This window comes from Echinops telfairi, unplaced genomic scaffold, assembly GCF_000313985.2.
Source record: "Echinops telfairi isolate 266 unplaced genomic scaffold, ASM31398v2 ScPeMD7_443;HRSCAF=831, whole genome shotgun sequence".
Classification (NCBI taxonomy): domain Eukaryota; kingdom Metazoa; phylum Chordata; class Mammalia; order Afrosoricida; family Tenrecidae; genus Echinops; species Echinops telfairi.
In genome coordinates this window covers 58,667,921-58,688,852 of record NW_022104341.1, presented here as the reverse complement: position 1 = coordinate 58,688,852, position 20,932 = coordinate 58,667,921, and the positions used below count along the sequence as shown (strand labels likewise).

The following is a 20,932-nucleotide window of genomic DNA, read 5'->3' as shown; positions in this document are numbered from 1 at the left end:
AACTGAGCGGGGAAAGCCTCAGAGAGAAGAGAGCCCGTGAGTGTGGAGCTGTTGCCATGGTGCCTTGCTATTCCTTTAACATGCTGTACTTGAACTCCTGGGGGTACAGGGACAGGGTATTAGAGGAGGGAGAAAGAAGGATATGAACTGGTAATGGATAGGGAGGGAGCCCCACTTGAGTAGCGCTCTAGGTCTTTCCTCTTTGTGCTCTGAGGCTGAGAGAGAGAGAAATGAATTCATCAACATGCCCTAGATTGTCAAAATCAAAATGTAACTCATAAGGATTTCCACCGTGATTCAGAAGATGCAACCGGAAAACAAACACACACACACACACACACACACACACACACACACACACACACACCTCCAAATAAATTCATCATTCATTCAACAAATGATACCTTTTATTTCCTAACACAGTCTATATCTAGATCCTAGGTTAAATGTGTTTGATGCATTCATGAAATGCAATCTAATGTGCATATTAATGAGCTGATGGAGCACCGCAAATTGCTTTCTACAATTTTTAAATGGCATACGTTAATTTTATTCCTATTTCTTTCATTGTGAAGAAGGCTAAGTGGGTCTGTCTGTTTATAACCCGTCCCCCCTCCCCCACCCCCAACCACCCCCAGAAAAGGCTAGGGGACTGAAAGTATTCACAGTTCACACTCTCTTCAGTGTGTAAAAAATGATCCGAAAGTCAACAAGTCGAATGCGTCCTCACTTTGAAACAGTCGGGGTGGGGAGCTTTGTGCAGAAGCTGCTTCTGCCAAGCTCTTGTCTCGGCAGTGGGGAGAGGGTTAAGGAACACCTTGTTGAAAGGGGGGAGGATACCTACTTCGGATTTACTTAAATATTCATGGGGCTTCCTCCATTTTAATCTTCTCCTTTTTGAAAGATGGCTGTGTTTCCCAGCCTGGCCATCCCTCAGAAAAGAAGACTTGCTCTTTTCTTGCAGAGTTCAGCCACACAGGGCTAATAGAAAGTGGAAACCCCCTTGGTCACTGGGACTATCCATAATTCATAAGGGCTTCAAACCAGCCAGCTGAATACATTTGGACGGGCTTGTGCAGTCTTCCTGCGATCCCTGATTCCATTACTCTCTTCTGCCAGGGAATAAGCAAGGAGCAAAGACTTCCGGCAAGAAAGAGATTCCGAAGATGGGCTTTGTTTGGATTAGGAAATGCCTTCAATTTGGGAGGCTTTATCTTTTTTAAGTTTTGGTGATTTGACCACTGGATCTGCAGGGGTTTTGTGGTCCTTTGGAGCTTGCTTGAGCTGTGAATTCTTTCAGAGGGATTTGTGGATTCTGGCAACCAGCTTTCCAAAATGCCTGAGGCAAACTATTTGTTATCTGTATCTTGGGGTTACATCAAGGTGGGTTAATTTGATTCTGTTATGTGTCTTTGGTGGAATATGAAATATTTCCATCTGTGTGTTTTCTGTGGAGGGGGACCCATCTGTCATGGCTTAATTTGTGTTGTCTACTTAGCCCACTGAGACTGCCTATTGTGGAAGAAGGGCATGTGATCTTACACTGCATTTAAGTAGTCTGTGCGGAATTGTGTCTGTTAATGCTATTGTGTCTATTCAACTCTCCTTCTACAGAATGCTATTTTGGGTCTTTGTTTCTCCTTAAACTTTTTGCATATCACCTCCCTTTATTGGGTAAACTCTAATTCTATTTAGAGCTAATTTTCAATAACTACTTTTTAAATAGTTATATGTTCAAGTAAAATGATCTCGGCCTATTGAAAGTTCTGTTTCTAGATAGTTGCATCTCTCAAAGAAATCAAATGTGCATTCTAAGAAATCTTTTTCAAAAGATCCTTTTCCTAAAATGACAGTGAATTCATTTTGAATAAGAACATATTTCATAGAAACTCAGTCACCCGTCTGATGATATCTATTCACCCAGTTTCTTGGCCTTTAGACAGTAAAGTTGAAGACATTTAAAGCGATAATATGCTATGCTTTAGATGGTTAATGCATTTTTATTTTTCATGCACAGTTTAAAAGAATGCTGAACCGGGAGCTGACACACCTGTCAGAGATGAGCCGATCAGGGAACCAGGTGTCTGAATACATTTCAAATACGTTCTTAGGTAAGATATTGACTGGGAAATGTGTACCATTACTAAGATGTTTTAATATTGTTCTCTGCAACACATCAGGGTCATCCCCAAGTAATTTTAAAATAGGGTTAAGTCACATAAAAACAAATGAATTCCTTTCATAAGAAGTAGATGCAAAATAAGTAAATGCAGCCTTTAAAGGGAACTCTCTCTATATTTATATATGTAAATATACCTATATACTTTTATTTACATATATATATGTAAAAGCAAGAAGGCAATTTTTTTAAAGGGGAAAGAAAATGATGAATGAAAGTACCCAGCAAAGACAGAGCTTATACATGAATGAGCTGACCGTACCTACGTGGGCCTCAGGTCACCCCTATTTACCCTCCTAATTCCACCTTGGCACTTACACCTCCGATGGCTCCTAGGAGGGATGCTGCAATCACCCACACAGTGGGAGCAGCTCCAAGGGGCTCCCCGAACAGTATTATTCAAATGCCCAATAAGTGGGCTTCAAGCAAAAGGTTTCCTCTTAGGTGGATTATAAGGCATTTCGGTGGGGAATAAATCACCTTCGAGTGGTTGGACCCAGAAGAGGAAGCTTTGGAAATAATTTGACTGTCGCTTTGCTAAGTTATTTCTTAAAGACAAATGGGAAAGGAGGGGGAAGAGCAGAAGCTTCCATGCCTCTGAAACATGATGCCCTCCGCAAGCCGCATGGTTATCTAGCTGATGTGAGCCTTTATCTCCGCTTCTCTGTGGCCGCATTGCTGGCTCTGAGCACAGGATGCTGACAAGAAATGGCTTCGACTGTGACCGTGCATCGCATTTGATGGCTCTGGAGTTCTCATCTCATGCTTCACTCTGTTGGTCTCTTCAACCTGTGGGCACGATCGTTTGATTTAATAAGGCCTGCGGACTCTGCAAGTCGCTATATCAGAGTGAATGGTTAGCACTCAAATTCTGATTCTGTTGGCTTTCAACTGTGGTGAAATTGTACTTAATTTAAAAGCCCCACTTTCCAGGGAAATGACCCATTCACAGCTGAACACAATGCCCCCCCCCCTTCTTTTTGGGCAGGGCCACATGTCATTAAATCGATGAGCATTCCCTTACCCTGATGAGCTTGATTTGCCTTGATGTTCTATGGAAGCACGCACCTCTTCTGGTTTTAGTTTTTTAAAAATCAATCTTGTTTCTCTAAGGCCAAAGCAGTTCCTGCTGTCAGTTGATCAATCGGCTTCCTCTTTGTACAGCCCAGTGCAAAGCCTGTGGCACGGCCTGCAGCCGATTGGCACAGACACAATTAACAAGTGCTTCTCCAACTGTTTCCAGCACGTGAGTGTCTGCGGCATGTGGGTTGCTCCAGCTGCAGTTGCGACAACCATGTGTCGGAGAACAAAAGGAAGGAATTTTTCATACAGCCTAGCTCCACGAAGTGGCTAGAATGTAATTGAACAGAACACATTGCACACGTCCTTTTTGTCTTCCTTTGTACCCCTTTCTCCCTTTCAAGACACTCATTACTGATAGGCCCTGTTCTCTACAATGCCCTCTCTTATTTTATATCACCCGGAGGCTGTTTTAGGGACGTGTTATATATATATCAACGGTTATGAGAAAGAAGAATAGCGTCAACACACAGCGTAGCCACTCTTTGTTTTTGTAAAACACTTTTAAATGTCAGAACCTGCCTTCCTTCTCAAACGAGGCCCTCGCTGCTGGACTAAAAGCCGCCGGCAGTGCCTGCCTCTGCAGCCATCAGGCCCCTGCTGGCCCTGAGCACGCCTCTCCTTTCGCGGTTTCTCGCTGTCTGTTCACCAAGGACGACAAGAGTCTCTTGGTATACTAAGTAATCTCTGGCTTCTTGGAGTCGTCAGAGCTCTCAAATCAGAAAAGTGTGATAAGATAATAAAGATCAGTTTCCGTCTCAAAACCCTGTGTATCGCAAGTGCGAGCGTCACCTCTTCCTAGCATGTTGCATTTGCTACCGGGTGACATATCTTGAGGGGAGGGGAGAAGGGATCAAGGACAAGTTGTTGAGGAAGGGTGCTGGAATCTCAAGCCTTACAGACTGTCAGCAGTAGGAGAGTGCTGCGTGTGCTTGTGTGTAGACCTGAGCAGAATGCTGAGTGCCCCTGGGAGGGGGCACTGAGAAAGGGGAAGCCTGTAAACAAGAGATGCAGCTGTTGCTTCACCTGTGAAACAGGACCATTGGAACCGATGGCTTCCCAGATGCCTTCCTGGGTTCACATTGTATGGCTCTGCTAGGCACTGACTGTTCGGAAGTTTGGCTAGAACATACTTGGCAACCTGATTCTCTGTGATGGACCATGAATTTATCATGACATTTTAAAAGCCAAGTGCATGTTTCTAAACAAGTAGACCATGGACCCATGAATTTATCATATGACACATTTAAAGCCATGTGCATGTTTTCAAACTAGATGCAAGGCCTTTGTTGTGAGCAAAGGTGAATGCCCCTGAAGGAGCCTAACAACTCCGGAGACTGCCAGGTCTGGAAGGGACATGAAGTGGCCCCACGCCCTACTGTCCTCATTTTGCTTGGAGAGAAAACAAAGGCCCAGAGGGGTGAAGTAACTTCACCAGGGTCACTCCGCTCACCCACTCCTGAGCTGGGGCTTTAGTCTCTTGAGTGCCAGACCTACATGCGTCTTCGGTCCTTGATCTATGAAAGAAGTCTGTTAGGAAGTCAGGGGGCAGCTGAAAGAAAAGCCCATTTTAAGGACTTTGAAGTAAAATGTATGCTATTTTCAAGAAATGTCTCTAAGAATTAGGATGACAGGCCCTCAGGTGAAAATACATGTATTAGTAGTGTCCAGTAATCAGAGGGTTCTTGTTCGAGTGGGTGAACCCTCTCCGTGGAAGACCCTAGGGATTGGCACTAACCCCGAAGAGCAATATTTCACTGAGCGTCCATCATGGCGCGTCAAACTGTGTCATCAACAGGGAGGCAAATCGCTTGCTCCAAGGATCTGTAAAACTTGTGGGTGTTCCTGTCTAAAGGGGTGCTGTCCAGATGGACTGGCAAAATGGCCAACAAGAGATCATTTGCCTCACAGGAGTCCATGGCAGGTATATATGATCGTGGGCTGTAAGGAGCTGGTGCAAGAGGAAAAAGAGGTATCCACCCTCAGTGGATGGGAGGCAGGACCCAGGGGGAGGGAGTTTAGCAAAAGTACGCTTTTGAAGTGTCAGATGACAATTTGGTTCATGTCTGCCTTGTAACATTTTCTTGTGGTCTGGGTGAATGTTTACAGAGCAAATTTGTTTCCCCTTCAACAATTTATGCACATTTTGCTTTGTGACATCAGCCACCATCCCTTGGATGTAACCCCTTCTTCCCACTTCCTGTCTGGGCTCCTCATTTCCATTTGCCCTTCTTTCCTGTCTTCTGGACTTCTGCGCTTGGGCAGTTCCTGCCCTTCTCGTCTCCCAGAGCTGATGTTCTAGGAACACGTTCCTCCTGCTGGCGTTGTTCATGTGTGAGCCTGTGTGGCTAACAGACCATCTCTGGGAGTGTGTGCAGTTCCAGGCTAGAAGGGTGTCTAGCAGCCATAGTCTTAGAGGCATACTTACTATTTTTCTAGACAGAAAGGGGGGAAAATCCTTCTTTCAAAAACCCAGCACTTAGCCTTTGAGAAGTTAGGACTTTCAAGAAGCGGCCCTAGCCTGAGCATCTTCCATCTCTATGTTCTGTGATCTAGCAAGCAAGACACCCAGATGATTCCATTGGCAGATTTTTGACAGAAGCATTTCCTGTATCTGATGTTTTGTGTGTCTGTTTGTTTTATACTGGACAACGGTCTCCCTGCAGTATTCAGACCAGTTTGTGATTTTAGATTTTTTCTTGTGACTCCTTTAGTCTAGGTTTTGGGCGATTTCCCCACTGGGCTGGCTCAGCTTTTCACAGAGGAAATCTGGGGAGACCACTCGGTAGTTTCATTGCCTGCGGAGGGGAACACCCATTCATGCCAAATTGGCACTCTCTGTGGAAAATGGCCTTCTTTGTTGGAATGTTCCAGGCAGAGCCACGGTTCAGCTCAGTTCCTCACAGCTGTGGGGAATCTTTAATTAACCAAAGGGGGAACACTGATAGCTCCCTGATGATAGCACGGGACAACCCACCAGCCTCTTGAGCCAGATGTGAAGGATTGCGCTTGGGCATGGATGACAGAAGCTCTGGTGGCCTTTCATTGTAGCAGAACGTAGTCGTGATGAGGATAAAAGTAACATGGATAAAAAGTCATTTCGAAAATAATATAATGTGTGGTCTTGTGAGGCAGGAAAGAGATTTTTCAGAGGAACCACAAGACCTGCGTTCTATGCTATTAAACCCCTCTTTCTGGAACAAAGTAATTGCAAAATAAATATCCCTTGAACAGATTGCCCTTTGAGCTTAGCCAAGTTGCTGACTTCACCTGAAAAAATGAGTGTGGGATTACCATTCGTTCCCAAACCTGGCTGATTATCAGAGTCACTTGGGAAGTTTTGATTTTTTTTTTTTTTAAATACTGATTCAGTAAGACTGGGTGAGGCTCATGAATCTGTTTGTTTGTTTCAAGGACCCTGGGTGCTTCTGATTCTAAAGTAACCTGAAATCACGACATTAATTGAGCTGGACCTATGAGTCTAGGAGCTCATGGGCACCCAGAGGTGGTAGCATGCTAGTGACAGTGGGGTCCCCACGTTTAGCTTGCAGCAAGACAGCAAGCTGTACATGCAGACCGGTGCTATCTCAGTGTACTGGCTTGGTTTCGATGCCGTGCCCAGAGGGACTTGTGAGCAAGCAAAGGTCTCTGGGGAGAACATGTGACTGTACCATTAGCTGCAAGAGCCTGAGAGCAGAGTCTGGATCCCAGCATGCCATCTGGAAGCATGCCATTTTCAAAAGGAGGCTTGCTCTTTGTGCGAATTGGCCCTGGCACCAATAGCCACTGCCTTGAGCTGATGGCCACTCCCAGCAACCCCATTGGGCAGAGTCGAGCTCCCCCCATCGAGTTTCATGGAAGCAGGCTGCCAAGTCTCTCCCTCTCGCAGCGGCTGCCTCTTGTCCTTTAGCAGCCCAGGGTTTCCCCACTGAGGCCACAGCGAGGCAGAGACCAGTGGGGCACTTTGGAAAGCTACATGAACTCTTTCAGCCACAGGGTGTCATTTAGTGCAATGCGGTGGCTGGTAAACAATTTCGTAATGAGAGCTGCGGTCCCTCACAGGGATCCCTATGGCCTGAAAGCGTTCGTGCGTTTTTCACAAATGCCCAGGGCACCTCACCTGTGATGTGAAACCCACCACGGGAGTGCTGACAGTGTTCCTGGGGCAGGAAGGTACCCTGCTTTTGCTGATCCCACATCATGACACGTTAGAGCAACGTGTCAAAAACAAAGCCCAGGAGGTGGCACATATTTAATAATCATAATTTAATAAATGGAATGCCTGTTGTGTATGAGAAGCATTGCCATTCTTATTGATTAGTAGATTAGTAGATATAAGGCATGAAATTATGCTCTTCCTCTTAACCTCGGTTTATTATAAATCAGGGCTTGAAAGTGATTGTTTGAAGATTATGAGCCACCTAGGATAAGCCAACTAATGTCATTTGGATTTTTCAAATTAAAAAGCAGGTATACATATAGTACGTAAATTGAGTAAATTACAAAACCTGTTTTATTGACTTGTTTATGACCACAGGGGCCTTCCTAATTATACAAATAAATGTTATTCACTTTAATAAAATCTACATATCATTCTTGATGCTGCCCATGGCAAATGCACAAGGATAATTTTCCCATATCCTGAAAGCAGAATAATTGGGCTTGAGTTCTACCTCAGCCACCTCTTGGATACTTAGCTCTGGTGAGCCTCAGTTTGTTTAGCAATCTGATAGGCAATGAATCATCATCTCTCCCCCATGGGATTGTGAAATAATGCCACGAACGTGCCGTGTAAGATACAACATGCGTTAAAGATGCATAGAAGTTGTTTTCCATATTACTGTGCTCTGACTTGCAAGCCTGTGTTGAAATGCACACCTCCTTGCCTATTGCAGACAAGCAGAATGACGTGGAGATCCCATCCCCCACCCAGAAAGACAGAGAGAAAAAGAAAAGGCAGCAGCTCATGACACAAATAAGTGGCGTGAAAAAGCTGATGCACAGTTCAAGCTTGAACAACACGAGCATCTCCCGCTTTGGAGTCAACACAGAAAACGAAGACCACCTGGCCAAGGTGTGTGTGGCCTGAGGGAGGGGCATGCCGCTCTCTGCCACGCAGAGAGAGAGGCGCAGACACTGCCTCTTAGAGAATAATAAGGATGGCTTTTGCCTTATTATTCCATTGTTTATGAGAAGGAAGTTGGTGTGGCCCCTTTGTCCATTGCTGGGGCACCTACCTGAGGCTCTTGTACTCTACCATAGGACCATTTTTGGACCTGAATTGTGTGTCCCTTGCTAATTGACAAATCCTCATTAATAGAGAAGTCTGCTGAAGGGACACTGAGAGAACCCCAAGGGAGGCCAGGAGGTCGGAAATGTATGCCAAGGGTCAGGGGAGCATTCTGGACAAATTAGAGGCTAAAGAAAAAGTGATTAAAAAATGGGCAGTTATAACTCTCAGGTCACTGTCACAGCAGTGAAGGAGAGAATAGAAAGGATTTATACATCTACGGAGAGGCTGTAAAAGACAACTGCATAAATCCTTTCCTCCTTGTGAGATCATGAAATGAGCTTAATGTGAGCAAATGAGCACTTACTGAGGCTGCTGAAAGCTGTCCCTGGAGTAAGGCTGACTAAACTGGTCCGGGGCTCTGAAATGTACCTGGAACTCTTAGGCCAGGCCAGGATTAAGAATGGAATCAATTGCTCCTGGAGTCAGGTAAACTTGAAATAATTCCACAAATAATGTTCTTTCTAGGGTACAGGGCCCCTAAGCTAAGATGTACAGCTGATGTGTTTAGGGCCTTTTGCATTCAAAGGTTTTTCATCTCACCTGATGTACACTTTTATGTACATTCTGGCAGCAGAGCCTCCTTAATCTGGCCCAGGGAGAATCAACGAAGGGCAGAGGAGTTTTCTAGGTTCCTAATGGGCTAGGGACCAGCAAGAAGAGTCAGCAAATGGAACTAGAGTGACTTCTACCCACTGGCAGCTACCCTTGAAAGCACCATTGGTTGAAGGCTGGCATGTGGCAAAAATATATGCCGGCAACTAAAATTTTAAAGAGAAGTACATTGTTCTTTTCTCTGACAAAACATACAGAAATGACTGGCCAGCATGAAAGAAACAATCGCCTTCCTAGGTCATTTCGAGTTCAGGTTCTCTGCCAAGTGGAGAGTCTTAGTCAGCCATGGGTCAGCAAATAAAAGAAGATGTGCTGTCAAAATCATTCTGATCCCAAATTTCCCTAACTTTGATTCCAGGAGCTAGAGGATCTGAACAAATGGGGCCTGAACATCTTTAATGTGGCTGGATACTCACACAATAGACCCCTGACGTGCATTATGTACGCCATCTTCCAGGTGAGTCAACCGGAAGAAACCTTGGTTATCCAATTGGCTGGCTCCTTGTGACTTTTAAAATTCTCGTTTATTTTCTGTTTTGACTCTACTCTGTTGTAGAACACACACTTATGATGTTCTGATCTATTTTCCACACAGGAAAGAGACCTCTTAAAGACATTCAAAATCTCGTCCGACACATTTGTAACCTATATGATGACCTTAGAAGATCATTACCATTCTGACGTGGCATATCACAACAGCCTGCATGCTGCTGATGTAGCCCAGTCAACCCATGTTCTTCTTTCCACGCCAGCATTAGATGTGAGTGGCTATGATCTGCTTCCGTGCCTATCTTCTTTTTGAAAAGGTCATGCCATGTGGAATGCATTCCTAAAGATCATGTAATTGAATGACTGCATACCAGGATGGGGATGAATGTGGTTTGTTATATATACCAAAGGCCCATTGCCATTTGATTCTGATTCACTAGAACCATATAGGACAGATTGAAACTCCTTATAGGATTTCCAAGGCTATACCATTTTAGGGGGAGCAGACTACCACATTATCCCTTGTGAAATGGCTGGTGGGCTCAAATCGGAATATTTTCTAGGAAAAGACATGCAAACACTTGAGGAAGTGAGATCGAGTGAAGGGACTCCAGCCCCCAAAGGAAGGAAATAGCATGATGTTTATGCAAAGCATGTTTATGCTTTGCATAAACATCCCACAGCATGTCAACACGGCCCCTCCATCCTCCGCTGCTGTGCCTCGACCAGGAAGTCTGAGTGCACACAGGGGTGGGGAAGGGAAACAGCCCCGTGAATCCCTGAGTCTTTAGGCTGGTCTTCATGGGAGAGGTGGAACCTGAGATGGCATTCGAAGAATCAGTGAATCGCAGAGAATGAGGAGACACTTTCCTCTGCAGTCTAGGAAATGGCAAAGACCCATGCTTACGTACGCCCTCGTTTTAAATTGCTGGGTCTGGGTGGAGGCAGAGAAGTTTTTAGCAACCTAACACGAAGGAGCTGAGCAGGGTTATTCGTTTTCCCTCGTAGAATTATCCCCAAATATGGCTCATAGTAAGCATGGGGACTATTGATTGACGGATGAATGAATCTATGAAACTTCTGACCACACTATGAATGTCCTTTAGGGAGACAATTTATGACTTCAAATCTGTAATGTGATCATTGTTCTCCAAGTCACTCGTCTTTATGAAAAGTATGAATGCTGTCACGTCTCAGAGCAGAGCCCGTTGGACTTGCTTCTTAGACTTCTAGAAGCATTTCTGTGAGAAACAGACATTACGTGTTTACATAAACCATGGACATAGGGCTAACGTCTTCCCAAGCCTTGTCCTGCAGACTTGATTTGGGAATAAGTGCTGAATATCATTTCTCGCACATCAGAGACCTATGATAATGGACAATGGTGACATTTTAATTACATTGACCTATCCTGGCTTTCCGTAAGTGAACAAATCCTCTTCCACCAAGAATGACCTGGGCTCTTTTCGAATAACAACAGACCCCTGAATCTGATGAGGAGCTGAATGCGTTTATGTTGTTCCTCAGGCCGTCTTCACAGATTTGGAAATCCTGGCCGCCATTTTTGCAGCTGCGATCCACGATGTTGATCATCCTGGTGTCTCCAATCAGTTCCTCATCAACACGAGTGAGTTCACCACTAGAATAGTCATTTGCAATGCCGTATGATTCATTGCTTATTTTTCCCCCTCTCTTAATGTTTTCATTATGGATAATCACAAGAGTAATAATGATGTAATCCTTCCATTCCACACAAAGTGGTCAAACCTTTCCTGGTTACTGTATCCAATCTGGCAACACAAGTTTTGAACTGCATGGAGAAGTTGGAGAGTTTGGAAAATACGATTATGTGAGGAAAGAGTAACAGATGTGGAATTATCCAGACAGGACAGGAAAGATCTGAAGAAAATGGTTTTGGGTAATATGCAAGGGCTCACGCAGGGAGCACAGTGACCCTTTCTGCTGAGAAAGCAGATCAGAAATTGGTTCTGAAAACAGGAACTTTTAAACAAAAATAAAATTCAAAGAAACCTCTGGAGTAGGTTTCCAAAATTCAGAAGCAAAGCACATGAGAGCCCTACACAACTCTCTTCAAACTGGGAAACTTTGATTATGGATTGTTTATAGCAGGGAGGGTGGCTTCAGTGACAGTCAGGATTGGGATCCCAACTTAGGACGCTAGACTACTTGTGTCAAGTTCAAAATGTCTGGTTTCCATGCTAATGCAAATTCATTCATTATGCCCCTTCATGCACTATCTCTAAGTGATGACAATCTACGTACTTTTTGTCCCCCTGAAAAATGTGTTATTCCCTTGTGGTTGTGATTAAAATCAATTGCTGATGGTTTTATAGAAATCATATTTGAGCTACTTCATGTTATAAAAGAATGCATGTCATGTTTTATTATCAGAACATCTTAGCAATCTAGATTTTTAGTGCAACTGTTTTATTTTGTTTTGCACGTTCTTCTACTGAAAGAACACAAACTTTGAGCAACTCGTTTCTTATAGGAGCTCTATCAGCTGATGTCAGGGTGCTGCCATGAATCCGATTACATACAGGCCAGGTCATATATCTGGTACAGCCACCTGCAACACTGCACTGTGGAAAGCTGCCGTGCAGAGCTGAGCCCTGGACTACAGGGTGAACAGGGCAAGGGTGCCCGTGTGCCTCTATTGCCCTCCACCCTTTCTGAGGGTGGACTGCAAAGCACGTGGTCGACAATAAGGTCCATTAGTGACAACATCTGCTTTGAGTAACATGTTACCAGCCCTAGTCTATTATCCTTGCTAAAGACAAACTGTGGCTTTATGAACTTGATGTTCATATTCTCAAGGACAGAGGAAAGTTCCAACAAAATAAGTCTGCCATGTTTCTGTGCAAAAAGCAAAGGAGAGGGTTTAGTTTATGTACCCAGCTAGTATGTCTCCAGGAAGATAGAGCCACTTTGAACCTGAACTCAGGGAAAGCTTTGAGGAACCTAAGGGTCCTAAGGTCGGGCCAATTATGAATGCATTCTATAAGCCAATCCATAAAAGAACAGAAACTTTGGCATCAAGATAACCCCAAATGTGATAACTATTCAGTCAACATTTTTATAGGAAGCTTCAGAAAGTTACACAATTGGAAGAAAGTGCAGTTTTACATCAACACCATTATTTTCTTTGAAAGTTCCCTAAATTCCAATAATTGAGGTTGATGAGCATATTTTTTAAAGTGAATATCATTTTAAAATCTTAATCAATTTGATAATGTCTTTTTGTTCTTTTCAAAATCACAAAGTGTAGAAAGGCATAAAGGAAATTATAGAGTTGGATAAAAATAGAAGTTAACTGCTGGGAAATTGCTTCACCTAATGTCAGATGCTTCATCTGAAATGACGATGGAGAGAAAAGAACTTTAAGATAGAGTGAGTTCTAATTCAAGAGCAGCCATGACTCTCTCCTAGAGGGCCCTTTTGTTTAGAAGATAGCTACTTCCCTGGGTGGAGGGAGACTGCTAAGCAGAAATGGGCTATGGATCACTGTTCTTGAAATCATTTGGAAGGAACGAGAGCCAACTGAGGTAATGCCAGCATGAGAACCTTACCCCTTTTTACTTAAGCCATCATCCCTTCCTGTTCATCAGATTCGGAACTTGCGTTGATGTACAACGATGAATCTGTCTTGGAAAACCATCACCTTGCTGTGGGTTTCAAACTGCTGCAAGAGGAGCACTGTGACATCTTTCAGAACCTGACCAAGAAGCAGCGTCAGACATTAAGGAAAATGGTGATCGACATGGTAAGAGCCCAGCTTCTCACTGTTCCTCACTCAACGTTATCCGGCAAGGGAGGGGAAGCCCCATTCTGTCTGATAGACTGAGCTGATTAAGAGTTCTTGTTTCCTGTGTGCCCAAGGTCTTAGCCACCGATATGTCCAAGCACATGAGCCTGTTGGCAGACTTGAAGACAATGGTAGAAACAAAGAAAGTCACAAGTTCAGGCGTTCTCCTCCTGGATAACTATACTGACCGGATACAGGTATTTGACACAAGCCTTCGGTTTTACAGGGTCACACCAAACCAGACAACAATTATAGAAGAGAATAAACCAGGCATTTTAGTTGCGTGACCTAGGTTATAGCCACGGGCTTATTTTAAGAACAAACTAAAGTTTGGTACTTATTTTAAGAACAAACTAAAGATAAGGGACATTCGAATTTATTCTGTAACTTATGAAGAAAAACCTACCCTATTCCTAGAATTATTCCATTCTAAAAATAGATGGCAAAAAGTATTTGTAAGAGGGCCTACGTGACTGTTGGTCACAAAGCTCATGTGTGAACATACATCCCCTTGGTTTGACGTTCGCTCGGCCTGTTTTGGTTGTACAAATTGCTATCAGCTGGCCTCTTCTTTCCACCAGTGGAAAATCTGCACACATCCACTTTGAGTAATTCTTTGCATTCTTTCCAAACCGAGGGAAAGAAACGATAGCAGCACTGACTTTTGATGTCCCTTCCAGTTTTTAAATTCAGCGACTAATGGGCTAAGAAAACACACGTGTTCCTCTTTGGGACCTGTAGTGGTAAATGGCACACTCTAGCCAGCCCCGTTGTCACACTGCATCTCTGCTGTACTCACCATAATTATAGTGCAACTAAAATGTTCCTGGGTTTGGTACCAAGTGTACTAGGACAAGAGGGATGAAATGTTCTGGTAGTATTTGCACCTCATTTTATGGGATTTTAAAATTTTGGTAATTTCAGGTCCTTCGCAACATGGTACACTGTGCAGATCTGAGCAACCCCACCAAGTCCCTGGAATTGTATCGACAATGGACAGACCGCATCATGGAGGAGTTTTTCCAGCAGGGAGACAAAGAGCGAGAGAGGGGGATGGAGATAAGCCCAATGTGTGATAAGCACACCGCTTCTGTGGAAAAATCCCAGGTATCTAATGTGAGGTTTTCATATTGTGTGAGCTATGTATGCTTCTTGGAATTGATTTGATCGCAATGGATTTTTGGAAGGGAGATAGGTTTATGCTGTTTGAAGAATGGGCGTTTTAGATATTATATACATAATTAAAATAGGTATAACTTTATCTTACAAGGAATTAATTACAAGGAAGAAACTACCCATGGAGTTCAAATATATTCATGATTAATTCGTCTTTCCCATTCCCTCCATTTCTCAGGGCAGGGTAAAACAGCATTCAGAAACACATCACATTTGGGATTATGTATTCCCCCCAAAGTTTAGCCAGTTGCCTGTGATCTTAGAAATCCCACTCATCCGACTGAAGGCTGCCACTTCCTCCATCCTTTTCCAAGTCTGTTTTCCAATAGCAATTCGGCTCCTCCCCCTTACATTCGAATTGTGGGGCTGGAGAAGAATCTTGAAAGAACCGTGGACTGCTAAAAAAAGGCAAACCGATCTTTACTCGAAGAAGCAAGACCAGAGTGCTTCTTAGAGGCAAGGAGAGCAGACTTCGCCGTACATCCTTGAGGCATATTGTCAGGAGAGACCTGTCCCTGGAGCAGGACATCGTATTTGGCAAAGTCTAGGGGTGGCGAAAAAGAAAGAGACCCTCAACCAGGTGGATTGACACAGAGGCTGCGACACCGGGTTCAGGCCCAGGAGAGTGGTGAGGACGGCGGCGCAGGAGCAGGCAGCGTTCCCTTCTGTTGTGCAGAGGTTGCTATGGGTCAGAGCCCACTCACCCTTCATTCCAGGAGCTGTTCTTTGGCCCATTGCTGTATAGTGAAGCAGGCCATCGCCACCACCAGAAATTGTACAGCTTAAGCTCTTCACGATGTCCCTGTCTATGCCTGCTTCTACCCCTCTGAAACCAGGTTGGCATTCTTCAGTGATTTGGCAGCTCTAATCCCCTTTATACTGAGCCCTGGGGCTGATCCGTTGAAGGCAGGGGGAGCAGATGCCAATAAGTGCAGCATTTTCAGCTCCAGAATAGATCAGCCTCTTCACCAAGGCTTCACAGTCAGCTGGATTCTCACACGGTTGTTAGAACAGCCAACACCCTGAGCCAGATGAGTGTGGTTGAGAATGGATCAATATCCTGCACAAAGTCTTTGTCACAAAGAATTGGGGAGTCTCTTTCATTGGCATTTATTTTCTTCCCCCACTACCAGGAAATCCCACTCTTAAACATCAGTGTTTGGTTCCTTTACGATTAGTACTTTGTTGCTCTTTTGAGACTCAATTAAATCAGGTTAAAGCCCGTGGTGGTGCTCTGACATCTAAGCTATAGAAATGCATAATAGCATAAAGGTCATCAAGGTCAATTCAAGCACCCCAAAGCTATGAGGGGGACAAACTATAAATAAATGAAGGGGCAACACCTTTATTCATCATTTATTAGTAAGCCGTGAAATATAAAACTAAAACCAAGCCCGCTGCCATGCAGGCGATGGTGGCTTATCGATATTTAGATGCTCTGTGGGGTTTCCCCCTCGTCGCCACACATTATCTTCTTCGGACCTCAAAGCAGCTTCCCAAGCTCGATAATGTACATAGCGCTCCTCTGGCCCGTTAGATCAAGAAGCTGTTCTCTTTCCCCTTTACCCGCTCCTCCGTGACCCCACGGCCCTCCTCTCACGCACTGGGCATGGGTTCCTTGCTGCCGTGCCGGGCTGCTCACTCCATTATCTCTTACAGAACAGCTTTGTGGAACAATCTCGGATTAGCCTCTTCTGAGCCCTCGACTAGGTACTTTTCGATTTAGAGGTAGACCTCGTGCAACCTAGAAAAATCAGCAAGTGGGGCCCACCTCGCAAATAAGTGCCAAGTGTTTCTTAACGGACGCAAAACAAGCCAAGAAGGGCAACGGCCTCCCCATGTCCCTTTCATCCCGTTTTCTCCCTGCGCTGGAGTGTGTTGTCTCAGGCCGCTAGAAAACGCCTTTGAAATCACCTCGGAAAGCCATGCAACATGAATAAATTAGTCGAAGGGAGATAAAAGGAGTGTGTGTGAGCAAGAGAGAAATCGAGGGACCGCCCACAGCTACGCTCCTGTACCCAGCACAGCTCACAGATGGGTGCCCCGACTTTGATGGGAAATGTGTTCACTGAGGCTAGGGGCACCAGAGAGAAGATAGAGAGATATTTAGTCATAGGTGGCAAGGTTGGATTGTTATTCCTTTAATGGGCTACAGCGTGGATGGATTAAATAGCCGGCGAAGAACAGCGTGCTAGAAAGTCCTGGGAGCGAGTAAATTGCTATTGCCCCCCTCCTTTCTCTCTGAATCTCTCTGGCTCCTCCAACCAGGACAGGGGAATTCCATGCCCTCATTCAACTGGCTCCTATTCTTTCTCTCTACCTGGCCTGGCCCCCCGCGTTTCCTGTTTGTCAGACAATGTGGAGGTCAGCAGAGGGCCACAAGCGAGCTCCTGCAGGATGCAAAGCTCATGTCTAAAGTGTAACAAAGCTGCACGCCTCTCATTTATTCACGGGAACAGCAGCAAACGGAACTGCTTAATTGTTTTTATTTTTCCCTTCTTTCTCCTGATGGGAATGACTGTGTGCGTGCGCTCTGGACCCAAAACAATGGGAGCCATGCCCGCAGAGGGAATCTTTGTTTGTTTAAGGGTTTCCAGTGTGTTTCGGTGTTTGGTCAAGCGCTGACTACAAGCCACAGGCGTCACCGGGAGCTTGAGAGATGCGAGCCGTCAGGGCCTGACTGCCCTCATTCACTTTGGAGCAGAAGCGATGGAAAAGATTGCAGGGAAAGAATGTTGTGTTAGAACATGTCAGGCCTGGGGCTTCCTTCGAAGGCTGACTCACTGACAGAGTCCTTCGCAGCCAGAGTTACTTCGTACCTGGTGCCCGGAAACGGGAAACGCGTTCGTTGCAGGGAGAGGAATCCAGGCTTTTGAGTCCGATTTGATCCACGCTTCACTGTTTACTAGCTGGGTCGCCTGGAACAAGCTATTTGGGAGACCCGAGTCTTGCTCTCCTTCTTTGGAAAGGATAGATGGTTGTTGTTAGTGCCGATGAGTCCGAGCCCCGGGACCACCGACCGAAACACTGCGCGCTCAGCGCCATCCTCTCCATACTGCTGTTTGAGCCCATTGCGGCAGCCACTGTGTCCGTCCATCTCATTGAAGGGCTTTCTCGTTGTCTGCGGACCCTCCATATGGCCTGAGATGGTGGCTTTCTTTCGGGACCAGTCCCTCTTGGGAACATGTCCAAAGGAGGTGAAAAGAAGTCATGCCACCTTAGTTTTTAAGGAACATCCCCAAGAGAGAGTTATTGGTGGTGGAGAACGATACTTATTTTTCAGGATGAAGAGAGCTCATGCATGCATTGTGTCCAGTGCAGGGCCCACGACATAGCAGATGCTCGAGTGAAGGAATCAGTTCCTAATGATCGCTGAGTATTCTTATTACTCTCTCTTTGCAAGAAATCAGGAGAGGATTCGGTTCCCACGGTCATCCCAATCACAGATGTACTACCTTCTTGTTTTTCAGGTCGGCTTCATTGACTACATCGTCCACCCACTGTGGGAGACCTGGGCAGACCTGGTGCAGCCTGATGCCCAGGACATCCTGGATACATTAGAAGATAATAGGAACTGGTATCAGAGCATGATACCCCAGAGTCCCTCCCCACCGCTGGACGAGCAGAACAGAGACTGTCAGGGTCTGATGGAAAAGTTTCAGTTTGAACTGACCCTCGAAGAAGAGGACTCTGAAGGGCACGAAAAGGAGGGAGAGGGCCGCCACTATTTCAGTAGCACAAAGACGCTTTGTGTGATCAATCCGGAAAATAGGGATTCGCTGGGGGAGACTGAAGTGGACATTGCAACAGAAGACAAGTCTCCGGTTGACACATAATCTCCCTGTGTGTGTGTGCGGGGATGAACATTCCACCTTTAACAAACATGCCAGCTGTATGGTAGGGTCAGCCCACCGTGCGGGCCATGACCGGCGCTGGACAAGGGCCACCAGGCCTTTCCAGTTACTTGAGTTCGGAGTCAGTGAAAGGCTCTGACGTAATTAGCAGCTCAGGATATTCCATGGTTGACTTGCCTTGTTTGCAAGCTCGGTGGAGACCTGGCGCTGTATGTGGTACTGGGTGTCAGTTCTGGTCGAGATTGAATGGCTTGAAGGTGGAAGGCACACAACTGAGAGATGTCTCTGCACTAAGCAAGGGGAATCTGTCCCCTCCAGTGACTGAACTGACTGATAACATCATTTATAAATCTGCTCACCTGCCCCTTTGTCTGCCAACCTGTGTGCCTTTTTTGTAAAACATTTTCATGTCTCTAAAATGCCTGTTGAATGCCTAGGGTTCAGTACCCCCTCCTCTAGAGAATAAGCATCTCAACGTTGACAAAAGCGCTTTTGATTCTTTTTTGGGGGGGAGGGGGTGAAGAAGACAGCCTTCCTTCTTTCTCAGGCAATGTCTCTCACTTTACTACAGTTCCTTTTACAAGTAACATCTAACCACTTCTTACCGCTTTCTACTTCCTTTCCCTGTTGTCCAATCCAGCTCCACAGCTGCCCAGGCCCCTGATCTCTGCCTGCCTGCTGGGACATTATTGTTCCCCCTCTGGAGTTAAACACTATTTTTGCTGTCGAGAGAACAAAATTGAACAAGCTGGGGGGGTAAGGAAGGATAGTTGTGTCATTCACAATAGCAGTGTGTAAAACTCCGCTTAGCCGTCAGTGTCCACCGGGTTGTGTCTTCAGCCCTCCTGGCCTCTGGACACGCTGCACGCGCCCCTGTCCTGGTCTTTTCCACTTCTCTCCACCACGTAGCCAGTTACACCATTTCTAAGGAATGCTGCCGTCTTTTTCCTTGCACTGCCGTCTGCTCAAACGCCTCCATTCCTGTTTATAACAGTGTATTTATTACTTAATGTATATAATGTAATGTTTTCTAAGTTATTAATTTATATATATCCTAACATTGCCTGTCGATGGTGGTGTTACATTTGTGTAAAGAAAACTCTGCGTAAGAGTTGTAACTTTTTTCTTGTGTAACATTTTGTATTGTGTATGATATAACCTGAACATCACTAATGGAAGACATACCGGCCCCTTACCAGTGAGGACATTGGGGAGCTTTGATTCAAAGACTCTGCCCTTCTGTCTGTCTGAGTTATTAATCCTGTGCAACCCCCTTGGGACACGGCTTTGGAAACAGGATTCACACAACATTAGATGCTAAATGGTTTGTACTAAGCTTGTACTTTTGTATCGTTTGATAGGGATGGGGACAGTGGGATGTGGTTTCCGATCACGTTCATCCAAATCTGTAGACACATGAGCTGCGTTATCACAGGGTTTACTGTAATTGTGGTTTCAGCTTAGAAAGAACACTACATTGGCTCAAAGATGGTTCCCTCAGAGGGTTCACAAACTACTGAGTTTGAAGCGAAAGCCTCCCGTCTCACCCGTCAGCAGGAGCGACATGCTCCCATTAATTACAAAAGAAAAGAATCAAACAATGTGAATTTTTTTTCAGTAAAATGTGAACTGATGTAGTAAATTATGCAAATGTGAAGCTTCTTCTGATAACACTTGTTAGGCCTCTTACTGGTGTCAGTCTGTTTGTAAAATATGGTTCATGCTTTCGGTCCGGCATTGTGACTCACTGGTTACAGAAAACGGCACAAACGTGCATGACCAATGAGTGGGCTTGTATGTCTACTGAGCACTGTGTCGTTTCGGGTGGACATTGCATTGTCTCCAAGAGTTTCTCACGATGTATGTTATAGTATTATTATATATTGTGCTCCAATGCATTCTTAAGAGACTTTTATATGAGGTGAATAAACAAAAGCATGATCAGCATAGACTTTGGGCTCCGTTATTGCATAGTTAATTCGGACGTATTAAAAGCTGATATATATGTGTAGCTAAAGAATCCTCTTTTCTCTTACCGTGTCTCCAGGAGAATGCTAACCGTGTTGCCAGGCCAGCGTCACAACTGAAATTTCAGAATCGGTGTCTTGACCGTCCGCTAGCTTGAAATGTTGTACTCTTTGTTCAGCCTGCTGCATGGAGCAGGAAGGGAGGTGGGAAAGGCAAGCGAAGCTACAGTGTTCGGCTCCCACCACTTCCTTCCACCTCTTTAAGAAATGGAAGCACTTCATGTTCTACATAAACAAAGGGAATCCCCAACTTGGCTGCTTCCTCCAGAAAAGCGAATCATAGACTCAGAGGACACCCTTGCAACTGATGTAAGTCAGACGGCCTCCTCGATTCTTTCCACACAGGAAGAATCGGAGGTTCCAAGGGTCATCTCAAAGCATAGCCCACAGACTGTG

At 45.1% G+C, this 20,932-nt stretch overlaps 1 protein-coding gene across 3 annotated transcripts in view; it reads left to right on the top strand.

The window, feature by feature from the left end:
• Positions 1-20,460, top strand: part of PDE4B (phosphodiesterase 4B) — a 710,248-nt gene extending 689,788 nt beyond the window's left edge. For 2 of the 3 annotated variants that reach the window (XM_004699361.2, XM_004699362.2), the window contains 9 exons: positions 2,018-2,111; positions 8,155-8,333; positions 9,523-9,621; positions 9,760-9,924; positions 11,181-11,280; positions 13,283-13,437; positions 13,554-13,676; positions 14,404-14,586; positions 18,126-20,460. In XM_004699361.2, the coding sequence (XP_004699418.1) occupies positions 2,018-2,111; positions 8,155-8,333; positions 9,523-9,621; positions 9,760-9,924; positions 11,181-11,280; positions 13,283-13,437; positions 13,554-13,676; positions 14,404-14,586; positions 18,126-18,491 (1,464 nt within the window). In that variant the 3' untranslated portion in view covers positions 18,492-20,460. Of the gene's footprint in view, positions 1-1,016; positions 1,384-2,017; positions 2,112-8,154; positions 8,334-9,522; positions 9,622-9,759; positions 9,925-11,180; positions 11,281-13,282; positions 13,438-13,553; positions 13,677-14,403; positions 14,587-18,125 lie in introns of those variants that run through there. The other variant, XM_013003804.2, reaches the window with a different exon arrangement.
• Positions 20,461-20,932: the final 472 nt, after the last annotated feature.